General features: G+C 44.9%; 1 protein-coding gene across 9 annotated transcripts in view; it reads right to left on the reverse strand.

Annotated features, from left to right (window-relative positions):
* Window positions 1-13,484, reverse strand: part of IQSEC1 (IQ motif and Sec7 domain ArfGEF 1) — a 281,230-nt gene that overhangs the window by 225,213 nt on the left and 42,533 nt on the right. For all 9 annotated transcript variants that reach the window (XM_038149056.1, XM_038149061.1, XM_038149059.1 and 6 more), the window contains exon 2: window positions 551-580. In XM_038149056.1, the coding sequence (XP_038004984.1) occupies window positions 551-580 (30 nt within the window). The remainder of the gene's footprint in view (window positions 1-550; window positions 581-13,484) is intronic.

Here is a 13,484-nt window from a genome sequence, read left to right on the forward strand (position 1 = left end):
GGTGTGCAGAGAGGCAGGAACAAAAAACCACCCCTGAGTGTAAAACACCAAGGGAGTAAGCTGGAAGTAAAGTACCTGATAATTACATGGAATTCTGCACATTATCTGAACCTTCCAAGTGTAGAATGAACATTGTAACAATGAGTCAATGAAGGCTCTCCCTGTCAGGTGGAAAAGAGGAGATTGCTAAGAAAGCCAGAACCAGTCCATGGATGTCCCCTCAGCACAGATGCTGCCCTAAAACTGGCAGGCAGCTGGCACACAGCTTCTCAGGGCACAGGGCTGGCAAGCAGGAACTAGGACTGGGAACACCAGGAACTAACCATAAATCTTTTGTAATGATCCAAACTAATCCCACACTCTCAAACCACACTGGAGACAGAATCATTCAGTAATATCTCCAAGGGAGAAGAACCTTTACTCAAAACACCAATGGCATGCTAAGCACAACCACAATAATGCCCACATTTAAAAAAAAATCTATTTCTAGTTAATGCTTTTAAATAAAGTATTTTCTTAGAACAAAGACATCAAGATGATGCACACATACCTGAGGCTTCTTGAGCTGTCACCTTCAGACCTGTAAAGTAAAATACAAATACTTAGGACACAGTTATTTCCAGCATTTATCACTCAAAAGCCATGTACATTCTCAAGCATGCTCTCCCTCTGTACTTCAGTGAGTGTCTCTAGGCTTGTTGTACTTTTTCTGCTAATAAGACATTTAGAAAAGAAATACATCTACTTAGGCTTGGAAGAAATCTATTAGAAGTTAAAACCCAGTTAACAGCTGAAGTCAATAACTGCAATATTAAAACAGCTGACGCCTTCTGAATCCTCAATAAAGAACTTCCTAAAACACACACAGATATTTATTTTCCATCCTTACAAGTGGGAAGCAACACTCTGACACTTTTCTAGAAGCAGATTATTTTGTACATTTAAATTTTTGTCTTCATCTCTTCTTCACACTTTAGCTGAAAAGGTCACAGGCAAATAGTTCTGAAATCCAACACTCAGCTTCATCAGACACTCAGAAAGGGCCAAGGTTGGCAAATAAAGGTAATTTAAAATCTTAAAATCCTCACGCTTTTGTGAATTTCAGAAATGTGCAAAAAGGAGGGATAAGATGCAATAAGTTACAGAGGGGCAGGTTAAAGGTTTATAGATAATTTCATCAATCAAACATGGAACCAAGCCTCTCCTCTTTGCCCAATATTTTTAAGCAAAGAAACTTAATTCAAGATTATTCACACTGAATAGGATTTAATCTCCAAGGAGAAATGGGAACATAATATTAAAATTTCAGGACCAAACAAAAATCCAAAAGAAAACATAGAACCATTTGCCCAATTCCTTTCCTCCCTCACTCCCAAAGCTCCCTCTCCAAAGGCAAGGGGAGTTCTTTAGGAACTAAAGAACAGGCAAAAACCAGTTGTGTTTAATAGACACAACAACTTCAAAGCAGTTTTCTCAATGCAGAAGTCCCATGAAGCTGAGCTCAGCCCTGCACTCCCAGGAGTAATGAAAAAATTAATGAATCCAGTGTTTAAGTGCCACCTTCCCACAGTCAGCTCTCAGCAAATTCCATCTGGCAGAGCACACACCTTACTCTGGGAAAGATGTTCCTGTAATTGCTTGTGCTTTCAAGTTCCCAAATACAGGAGACAACAATTAATGGCTTAATTTTCTGCCTTTCCTCTGGGCTGGAATAACAAACTCATCCAACAGGGAGAACTCAGTCTCCCAGTGCTCAAAGCATGGCAGTGTCACTGAAGTGGCACCAGGCACCCCAAGGCACCGTCCTGCAGCACATCTCTCCTCTCCCTGGAGCCCAAGGACTGTTGCCAGTGAGGTGAGGGTGATCTCCAGCTGATCACCTCCCAGCCCAGCACAGCAAACAGGCAAGGGGGGGCCACCACCCCTTCTTTACTTTCAGGTGTCCCAGAAAAGCTGGGGAATTTCTCAGCTGCTAAATTTTCGAGTAAATTCTGCAGAGTTGTTCAGAGCTGGTCAATTTTGCTCAGGGAATGAGTAATGGATGAGCAGGGCTGAATGAACACAGAGCTGAAAGAACCCACTGCTTGTAGTTTGAGACAAAGCATTCGATTTTCTTTAAGCATTCTTTGAAAGGCAGGATTGGGGATCGATAGTTAATGTTTCTGCTCACACAGGAAGCATGTGTGGGCTCTGGGTTAGCTTTTTTCCTTTTGACCCACACAAAAGAAATGATACTGGCACTGCTGAGACAAGGAGAAAGGTGAAAAGGCTTCTGGCAGTATCTTGCATTATTTATTTCAAGGTAGACCTTAAAGGAAAAAAAAAATTAAAAGCCCACAATATATAGAATATCTTCTGTGCTGTAGTACTTGGAACAGCACAGATTCCATTTAGGTATCTGAGTTGTATCACTGATGAGATAAATGTCACGCAACGTTCTCCAAGATTTCTCCCCTCAGCCCTGGATGGTTTCCAAGATTTCATTTTGAGTAGAACTAAATATTACAATATTACACTCCTATTGAAGTACAAGTTTGTCTTCTTCCTGACCACAGGAATTTCATTCTCAGTAGGAAATAGAGTGAAACACATCCTTTCTGAGATTGTTATAGCCAAGAGAAGCAGACATTATTTTCCTACCAGTAGTAATTACTGTAATTTGCAGGCAGAGCCCAGGAGGAACAGGTACCACCATAACAACCCTTGAATCAAAAACCAAATGTAAAGAAAAACAAAAAATCCCAGCACTTGAGATTTACAGGGGGATGCAAACCAAAGTGACCATTAAAATCCTGAATGATTTTTGAGTTTAACTAAGTACTGCCATCACCATCTGTCAGTCCATATCCAAAACGTGGATATTTCAGAAACCAGCTCCACTCATGCCACACCAAGGATTTCTCTTTGTCACCACTACCCTCCTATAAAAACCCCATGCAGGAGAACAACAAGCCAACTATCTTGGCTTCCAGTTGCTGACTTGGTTGGCAATTTTCCAACAAACCATCCTTGGTGGGAAGTGTCAGCTCCTAAAAACTGGAAGCCATTTACAGGAATAACACAATTTCAAAGAAAACATTGGGAAAAGCACAAGAGGGAAAAGCCCTTCAGATTGGGAATGTGAGAGGTTCCAGGTCTCCTGTTCACTGAGGTGACAGTAGGACCTCAAAACCCCAGCAGCAGCAGCAGAGCTCCTTCAGCAGCTTTTTCTTATCCCAAAGATTTCTGCTCACGCCAGCAGGAAATGTTCAATTCTTGTTATTCCCCCCAAGAGCCATAATAAAGAAGCTGAAAGCCCTGCGGCATCTGGTTTGTTGTTTACACCTAAAGTTGCACTTAGAAGTGGAACAGCACAAGGTAAAGCTGCTTACAAAGGCAGCCCCAGGACCAGCTTTCCTTTTGCTCATTAAAGTAATCATTTTCCAAATTAAACACTGCTCAGAAGCATCAAGATGTGTGATATGGACTGAGATACACAACTACCCCTGCAACAACTCCTACCTGAGCAGATGCTTTATTTGGGCAGTGAGTTATGGCAATGTCCTGTGAAAGTATACAGCCAAGTAGTTTTAACAGTTTTGAAACTCTCTTTGTCTGGGATTCATGTTTGGGGGTGCACAATGTGGTACAAAACCAGCCAAAAGCAGGAGTGAAACCTTTCTGTAAGAATCCATGAGTGGACAGGGCTTTAGATAGTTCACAGAGCCACCTGTGTGGTAGGAATCCCACTCAGATCTCACCTCCTTGGAGCTGTCACTTCCATCAGAATAAAAAGAACTGGGGAAAAGCCAAGGTTTCTAACAGCATGTCAAACAAACATCCACTGAGTAATCAGACTGCATCTGAAATGCATCTTCTCACAAGACACAAGAACCGATGTTACTGTAGGAGACTCTTGGAGTACACAGTAACCATGTATTAAAGAGCACTCTAATTCCATTTTTCACAAAAGGAAAAGATTGAACTGAACCTTTACACAGCACTACAAGGACCAATGCATTTGATTAAGCCTTGCTTTGAGCACAGAACGTGCCTCAAAACCAAAACTGCACCCGGCACAGGTTGTTCTTCTGAAGTGTTTGAAATCTTCCAGCACCTGTAATGCCAGTGCAATACAAAACAGAGGAACAGATTACCTTTAAGGGAGAGAGCTCCAGAGAGACTTCACTGATGGCTACAGAAATGATACTCCCAGTATGAGGAGCAGGGAACAGCCTGAGGTTCCTGTAGGTAAATGTTCTGAGCAGCATTTCAAACCCAGGCAGATGTTGCCAGGAAACCTCCAAACCTATCTAAAGGCTATTAGAGCTTTCCAGGATTGTTATTTGAGCCTGCTGGTTGTGAATGATGTTCCATGCCCCTGTGGATCCCAGCAGATGTGCAAAGCTCTGCCAAGGAAAGCAACACTCTCCTCCCAGGAGTCTGGGAAGAGCAGCCTCAGGAACAGAGTCAAGCTGGAACAAAACCTCCCAGCTCAGACATAGTCCTGCCCTTACACCCCTGCTTAAAGGGTCTGGATCAGCACCAGAGCACTGCCAGCAATGTATAAACTGGGAATTGAGTTGGAAGGGACTTCAAAGCCCATCTCCTGTGGGCAGGGACAGCTCCCACCAGACCAGGCTGCTCCAAGGCTGTCCCACCCAGCCCACATCCCACAGACACAGGCAGTGGAGATTCTCCTTCCCAAGAACTGCTGTGGCCAGCAAGGCTCTGTGTATTCGGCAGAGTCAAAAGATTCTACTGGGCTGAAGACTTGAAAGAAGCGGTAAAAAACCTAGTAAGAACTGCCCAGTCAGTAGCATTTTAACAAGGCGAGTGTCAGGATGAGAAAAATGATGAATTTCACCACTAATTAAGTCCCTTCAGCAAGATTCAGTCATCATGCATAACAGGGTGAACACCTTTTCATCAACACAATTAACCAAACTCACCACAGCCTCCCACAAAATTCGAGCTAAGCTATAATGGTACCAACCTCACACCAAGGTCTCAGGACTTTTGGTAACTTCAAGATACAAAAACACTGTATCTCTGATCATACTCCAATTTTTTTAAGCACCGGCTGGATGTCATGATGAATGTATCAAAAGCCTTCTGTTTCATTTGTCTCAGTGCTCCACACACTTCAGCTCACTGGGCACCAGTCCACTGCTCCCACCCTCAAAAACCCCATAAATACATTCTGAGTGCAGAGAGCAGTTCAGATGTGATTTCCCACCACCAAGCTGAAAAAGAAGTTTCCGTCAAGCCCCAAACAGATTTAAAAGTCACATCAGCAATACACACAAGCTAAATTTGGGCTGCTGCTTGGCCCATGATCTTGTGGCAGCTCGAGCATGAAAGGACAGCACCTCCCACATGGAATGGCATCATGCAGACGAGTTAATGTGAGCTAAACCTGTGAATCACCCTCTGCAGAATCCAAGGGCACTTATGTAAGAAGCATTTTCAGGCACCATTTTGAACAAAAGGCAGAGAGGATGTGCCCAGTTCCTGCTGTTTCCTGTGGACAACCACCAGGTACTGCTGGAAGTGCTTCCCCCAAAACCTGAAAATTCCCAGGTATGGTTCCAGGTATGGCCCCAGAGGCACCCACACAAGGGCAAGGAGCTCTGCTGGGCTGTCGAGGAGGGCGTGGTGTGAGCTCTGTGTTATAGCACAACACAAGACTGACTGCTTAAAAAGAACCTGTTTGCTAAATTGACTGGGTTTTAGACTTACAACCACCAATTAACCATGTTCAATGAGACAGTGCAGTATTTCACCCAGAACATCATTAATCGCATTCTTTTTGTCCTTATTTTCTCCAACTCCCATTAAAGAAACAGACTTTTTAGCCATCTTAAGTGACAGTCAATATTGCAGGTGCCCTTTGTTTAAACACAGATGTACTCTGTGCAGATTGTGGGCACTTCTATTTGTGCAGAGCACCTCCAGCCTCAGCAGAATGCCCCATCCCAGCTCTGGGAATGCACACTGCTCGTGTGGCAGTGACCACAAACGCTCTTCAGTCCTTACAAAGCTGTTACACGCAGACCATGGTGAGATAATAGCCTTCCCCCCCCCCCTCCCCCATTTAAGTGAATTCTAACTATGAGCCTAGACAGGAGCACTGAAAAGAGCCACTTCCACAGATCCCATTTCTGTCGTGTGAGGCCCCAGAAGAGATGCCTCAGCCCAAGAGAGGCAGCAGACACTTATCTCCCACAGATAACTACAACTCACTGTACTCCCCACTCCAACCTGGCCATCTGGACACACTCCTGAGCTCCAGGGAGCCCTGCCTGAGCAGGGAGGTTGGCCTGGATGACCTCCAGTGGTCCCTTCCAACTTGAGCCATCCTGTGATCCTATGATAAATACCATGGAAATGCAGCTCCTGGCATATGGTCTCTATAACAAGCTTGTTATATCCATTCCTGGACCGCTTTCAGCCACTACTGTCCAAGAAATGTCCCTTCCAACCTCTCAGAGATCTCTGAGGAGGGATTTGCAGAAGCCCAGCCTGACGTCCCTGCCCAGCCACCATTCCGTGCCATATGCTCCGAGCTGGCTGTGGAACACAGCCCTCCCCACCTCACCTTCAGCCAGCAGGGGTTTTAGTACCCTGGGCTCTCTCGATGCGTGGAAATAGTTTGGAGGAAGAGCCAGGCTGCAAAGCAGGCAGCCTGTGCTTCCCACCAAGGTTGTTGGGACCATCTGTGAGCTCGGCAGGAGCGGAGCAGCCTCCCCCAGCAGGGAACAGGGGCACCCCGGCAGGTGCTGCCTCCAGCACCACCTGGGCAGCCTGGAGCTGCCTCCCGGCCCAGAACAGCCCACACAAACTGCTGAACATGCAGGAAACTCAGCATTCTGTGCCTACCCAGAGGAATGCTGCTAGCCCTGTGACCAGGGCAGGGATGTGCCATTGCCCTGGCACACCTGGGACAGCCCAAAGCTGCTGTGCTCTAAACACAGACAAGCTGGGACATATTTTGGTTCTGCCCAGAGTGTTTGGTGTCACCTCTGGAAGGTGGAGCAGAGCCCAGCAGCTGCTCTGCCCCATGTCCCCCGAGGGGCCTGGCACGCATCACAACACTGTCACCGATTCTGGCCAGTTCTGCCCTGCTCTGTCCTCAGCACAACCCCTCCAGGTGCACTGAGAAGCACAGAAAATGGGATTGTGATCAGTGGGATTCCACGGGATGGAAACACAGCCAAGCAGAACACACAGGAGGAAGCTTTGCTCCCCGTTCCCCCTCCTGCAGCAGATGGGGAGTTTGGGGCATGGAGGGTCTGGAGGAGCGCAGGGCTCCAGGATCACCCATCCCTGCAGCCTCTCACCAGTTTCTGTCTCACGAGATGAAGCCATTAAGCTGCATAGAGCAGCCAATTGCTGATCTAAGTAAGAGCCCTGCCAAAGGGCCATATGGAAAGGAAGAAAATATTTCACTTTGACAAGTGAGGGGTGATCTTAAAGTCAGCACCAGAATGAAGACTTGAATCTCAAGTGGTAAAATACAAAAAAAAAATCTTTGGTTTATGAACTCTCAAAACCATTCTACCTCTTTTCCTTGCTCCCTCTCCCCCTTCAATTGTTTATAATTTGCAGCAGCTTTTAAGAAAAAAAAAATTAGAAAACTGAAAGGCTGCCTCCATTCTGTTTGAAAAACACCTCATTCTTACTACATTTATCATGTTACAAGTGAGTCAATTCCTTATTTTCCCCTGCAGCTGAAACTTTCCAATCCAGTTACTTCTGCACCTTTGACCTGCAGCCTTGTCTGTCCCTACCCCAGCTCAGGGAAGAGCAACTTCACAACCAAAATTCCTTTAAATGTGCCTTTCCAGCTCAGTTCATTAACTGAGCTGTGGAGTGGCTTTTTAACAGCTGAGGGACAGAACTGCAGTTTAACCCCAGAAGTACTGAGGAGCTGCACAGAAAATTTTTCATATCTAAGTGCACATCAGAAATCCCTCCCCAGCATTCGTGTCACCACCTGTTTTCTGCAGAAGGACAAGGCAGTATTAAGCAGCATTAGCCTGTGGCAATCACCTGTACTGAATATGGAATATTGAATACAGAAGACATTATTTCAGCTTGAATTGAGGGTGAGCAGAAGTGGAAAGCCACGGCACAGGATTGTTTCAGACCTCTTTCCATTTCCAGGTAAGGCCTTACAAAGAAAGAAAAATCTCTCTAAAACTGGGGTTTTAAACAAGCAGCTCATCCTTTTATCTTACATTCAGGAAAACTGAGGCTTTTCAACAATCATGGCTCCAATTATGGTCCCTTTTAGAGATCCTTCCTGCCTCCAACAGCAGCTAAATGGTTCTCAGACTATGAAGACACTCACAGCAGAAAACTTTATCATCAATTCAGCCTCTCAACATGCAATCATCAGCCATAAACATTTAGAAAATTATCGAATCAAGTTTCATCTTTCATTTGTATCGAGTGTTTCTATGTTCCTTAATAAAATCCTTTTCCTGCAGAGGGTTGTTGTCAAAATGTACTTTGGATATAGGCAGGATCAGAGAGTTAAAGGCCAAGAGCCTTCAACAAGAACGAGACATTTTCTGCACATGAAATTTATGTCCTTATTCCTCAGGCCTTGGAGACCATTACAGCTCTCCCCTTATCTTTCATACAAGACAAGATCACTGTTTATTCCAGAGAAGAAAGAACAAACAGTGACACTGATGGGGACAGCTGCCATCAACCCCCCCCCCCAGGAATTCGTTCAGTGACCCAACAATAATTACAAAAACCAGCCCTGGAAACCCCCCTATGCAATTTCAACTGAGACACTTTATGGAAATGAAATCTTCAGGGTAAACTACACCCAAGTCCTGTTTCCAGGGGCATCTGCTGGGTAAATTCCACACACAGATTTTGAGACGTCTAAATGATTTCTCATTAAAACGGCAAAAATATTTCCTAGAAAAAATTGATGGTGCTTCTAGAGAACAAACTAAATTGAACATGAAGATGTAAGAAAAGTACTAAAGCCTCAACGAACTCACCCTCTGGATCAACCTCACTGGCTGCACTGGCAGTGCTCGGGATGGTGCCAGACATGAAGAGAACCAGAAACATTTGGAGTCATAAAACCTGTCCTCCGTGGACTTGCTGTGACCTGCACTGGGAAGGGCCCTGCCACCCCTCAGGAGAGGAGCTGCTGGACTCCTCAGATTGTTTCTGGTACATCACAGAATCCCAGAATGATTGGGGTGAGACAGGATTTTAAAGATCATCCAGTGCCACCCCTGCCATGGCAGGGACACCTTCCCATCCCAGGCTGCTCCAATCCCAGTGTCCAGCCTGGCCTTGGGCACTGCCAGGGATCCAGGGGCAGCCACAGCTGCTCTGGGCACCCTGTGCCAGGGCCTGCCCACCCTCACAGGGAACAATCCCTTCCTAAAGGATGTTTAATGATGACTGTGTTCATCTGCCCCTGAAGCCAACCTGAGCCCCTTGGGAATTCCAAATGCCATAGGAGTTCTGCTGCCTTTCATGTAACTCTTTCCTCCAATTAAGACTAAATTAGAAAACCTGAAAAGATTAAGACAAAACCACGTGTGTATTCTACTGCTATAACTCACCAGACAGGCTGCATAAAGAATGGGATTTAAGTCTTCACCTTGTTTCATTTCAACTCTCAGTTAAAGCTGTAGAAACACTGTGATTTGTTAACTATTAAGTCTGCATGCAGAAGCTACAAAAACACCCAGACAATCCCACAGTCAGGATTCTTGGCTTCTCTCTGGATGCCTGGAGGCCTCAGTTTCAATTATAATGGCTGTACTTACAGCTAATGGTTTTCTTGCTATTAGTCAGCTTCCATCTGTCCCACAACCTGCAGTGGTTACTGGCACAGCCACCCCCATAGAAAATGTCCTTCCTTTGAGAATCTGGAGGTTACAGGTTTTTGAAATTATCTTGGCACTGAATGGAGCAACACAGCCCAGTTCTTCACTTCTGAAAATGCCTCAGAAGGGTTTTGGACGGGGTTTTTTGTTTGCTTTGTTTGATTTTGGGATTTGTTTCAGTGAGGTTTTTTGATTATTTTTAGGGGGTTGAGTGGGGAGAGGCAGTGTTTAACATGGTTTGTGGGGTGGCTTTTTTCCTTCCTTAAAATCAGTCCCCAAGCACAACCTTGTGAAATACAAAGCTCTGTTTGGTGTCAGGTACACACAGGCAGTGTGTGTACTCGTAATTGTGATATGTGTGGAAACTGATCATGGGACAATGAAAGGATGAATTCTTAAAAATAAGTGAGGGAGTAAAGCATGGAAGAAGGCCTTTGAACCTATCCTTTGTTCGCACTTAACCTTTATAGCATCTGAATTAAAGCTTTAGGGATGTTGCTGCTGGACAGGAACTTTCTGCTTGTAGCCCAGCCTTAAAGAGCTTTACAATAATAACCTTTTGAGGTAGAATTTTAGAATATTGCTTGTAGTAAGGAGCTTTGAAAATATAAGGTTAGACTATATGTAAAGGAAACATGCTTATCTCAACACCTTAGCAAAACAGTAAAAAGCAGCTTGAGAAAGGAAGATGAACATCAACCCAAGGATTGATAGCTTCGACCAAGGGAAGCTGGACATCACTGTTATGAGATTTATAGTCTTTGCAATTAAAAGGTGGACCCACTTCTGGAGTCTGGACCGCACCAGCTGGAAGACCTCTTTCTTCTTTCAGAAGTTGGACCCCACCATCTGGGGATACTCCTTTCTGGGGTACGTCCTGAGAACAACTAACTCACAATAGCGTATAGAATTGTGACGTAAAAATTGGGAATAGAAACTGCTGAGAAAAGCTTATGTGCACCCCTATAAATATCTGTATGCCCCAACCATTGATGTGCAGTTGGAGGGAAAACTTCCCCCACTGTACCCAGCGCTGTTTTGCTCATACTTTACCACATTATTAATAAATTGATTGCTGCTTGAATATTGGCCTAGTCAAGCTTCTTGTTTATAACAACCTTCAGTACCATCCCAACTTTCAGGGAGAGTTTTAACCACTAATCCATTCAGCTTTTAGAAGCTTTACTTCAAATACCTTCTTTATCCCCCATAAGTGTTACTCAAACATCCCGAGAGATTCCTGCACTTTCAGCTCTACCTGGTTTTCCCTCAGTTCACAGTTTGGCATTTTCAATTGCCTCTTGACACTGCCACATCTTATATTTGTCCTTTAGGTCAAAGCCCTCTCCAGCGGTTCACACTGACCTGGACACAACCACTGAGTCTTCAGAGGTTTTGCTGTTGAATGAGAATTTTCGGTCTTTTATTGTTTGTCTGGGGCTTTTTTAATCCTCAGAGAAAAAAAAAAAAAATTGTGTCACTATTCACAGTAATATATTTTACTCTTGCTTTTGGTGGCATAACCACCTTCAGTGAAAGCAGATCTTGTCCATCTCCACTGCCCCTAGCAAGAACACATTCCCAATTTTGTGCCTCTGAGGTTAGTTCTCTCTGCTCAAAACCACTTCTTAACCTTTTACACTCCTCCTATTAAAAAAAAAAAAAAAAAAAAAAAAAAAAAAGCAAAACACCAGGTTCCCCAGGATGGCTGCTCCATCCTTGGCAGTGCCCAAGGCCAGGCTGGACAGGGCTTGGAGCAGCCTGGGACAGTGGAAGGTGTCCCTGCCATGGCAGGGCTGGCACTGGGTGGGCTTTGAGGTCCTTCCAGCCCAGACTAGTCTGGGATTCTGTGGTTTCATTGGGCATTATCTCACCAAACTGATTCACTGCATTGTGGCCCATCTGCTCCAGCACAGCTACCACAGCCCAGCTGAGAGCGTGCAAGCCCTGGCTGCCCCTGAGAGAGGGGCTGGCAGCTCTGTTTGCTGCCCTGGCACAGCGAGCAGAGAGCACAGGCTCAGCTCTCAGCTTGGGCAGGAACTTCTCCAAACATCTGAGAGGAATGATGGATTTGTCTTTACTAACAAACTGTTAGGTTTGCTGATAAATTAAACTGGACATTGAAAGATGAAAGGAACAATGGGGAAAAACCCTAAATTCCATAAGAATTAACAATTAAAAGAGAAGCTTATACATTAGAGGGAAATCTCTGGTATCAGGTGTTTTTGGAAATCTGAACCTCTCAAGTACCTCAGCCAATGGGGAAAGAGAGAAGGGAAATGCAGCCAGGAAATTGGGATAAAAAAGGAGGCTTCGTCCTCCAAAATTTGAGACCCCAGGGAAATGCCCATGGCCTCTCCATTTATTCGAATAAAGTAAAAGGACTCCTCTGTCTCCTTCTTGGACATAAACCTCTGATGTTTGTGGATTAATTTTCCTGACACATCCCTCAGAGAGAGTGGTAGAGAAGCCCAGTTCCTACAGCAAGTCAGGCTATTCCCACGGCAACCTTCTCAGAATTATTTTTACTGCCAAGACATTTTGTCTCAGCATTTCCCCTTCTCACAAGAAGCATTTGTTCATTCCAGAGCTCTGCAGCTCCAGGACATCCAAACCCCAGTATCTCACAACTGGAGATACCACAGCTGATGTCATTTGTCCTCCTCCTTATCTTCCTTCACCTCCTCCCGTCCTTGAGCTGAAATAATGTGAAGCTCCTCACTGCTCCCCTGCCAGGAAGTCCAGGTGACCTCTGGAGCACTGATGAACTTGTCCAAGTTCCCTCTGATCTATGGACATGCCCTTAAGGACTCAGGATCCCTCTCTGCCCTGGAGCTCCAGCCCCAAGCATTAACAGATCCCCTGCTGCCACTTTTTAGTCTCTTTCTGCTCCGTGCTCTGCCCCATTAGCACAAAACAGGGGCTGGTGTTCACACTACAAACTAACATCTGTACTTCAGCAAGAGCACACTGCCCAGAAAAAGGTTTCAATAGAAATAAAACAGGGGCGGGAGGGAAAAAGCAGGTGTAGAATCAAGCTCAGCCACCTACCAGCACGCTTCAGCCACACTCAAAGGGAGCACTCAGCTGGCTTTGTGCCTCCTGTTCAAAACAACACAATGTGGGTTTATTTGGCTGTTGTCAAAGAAGTCTATAAACAAATGAATTTATTTTTAGCTGTGCTTGAGCTGCCAGTGAAATTTAAACAACACTCAATGAGTGGTATACTGGCGCAAGCCAATGGAATGATGATAACATTTATCTGGCACTCAATGCATTAATTGCTTAAACAGCTTTGCCTTCTCAGGGGTCAGCTCTTAGCACGTGTAAGAAATTTAATGCCTTCAACTCTGTAAACCAACACAATGCTGAAGTTTATATTCAATAGGTGCAGAGCCGGGGGAAGAGCATCCTTGTGGAAGCTCATCCATCAAGAGCCCAATTTTATAGTACTCCAACATTACAAAAGCAATAACATTCCACTCATGGAAACAGCTGAGCTCAGAGATCAAACATGGATGATACTCCAGAGGCTTCTTTACATAGATATTGAAATTTAAGATTCCTTTCCTTTTACAATAAATCAACAGTCCCCACCTGAGCAGTCATTTCAGTTTGTGAAGTGATTTTGAT

The sequence above is a fragment of the Motacilla alba genome, chromosome 12 (assembly GCF_015832195.1).
Source record: "Motacilla alba alba isolate MOTALB_02 chromosome 12, Motacilla_alba_V1.0_pri, whole genome shotgun sequence".
Classification (NCBI taxonomy): domain Eukaryota; kingdom Metazoa; phylum Chordata; class Aves; order Passeriformes; family Motacillidae; genus Motacilla; species Motacilla alba.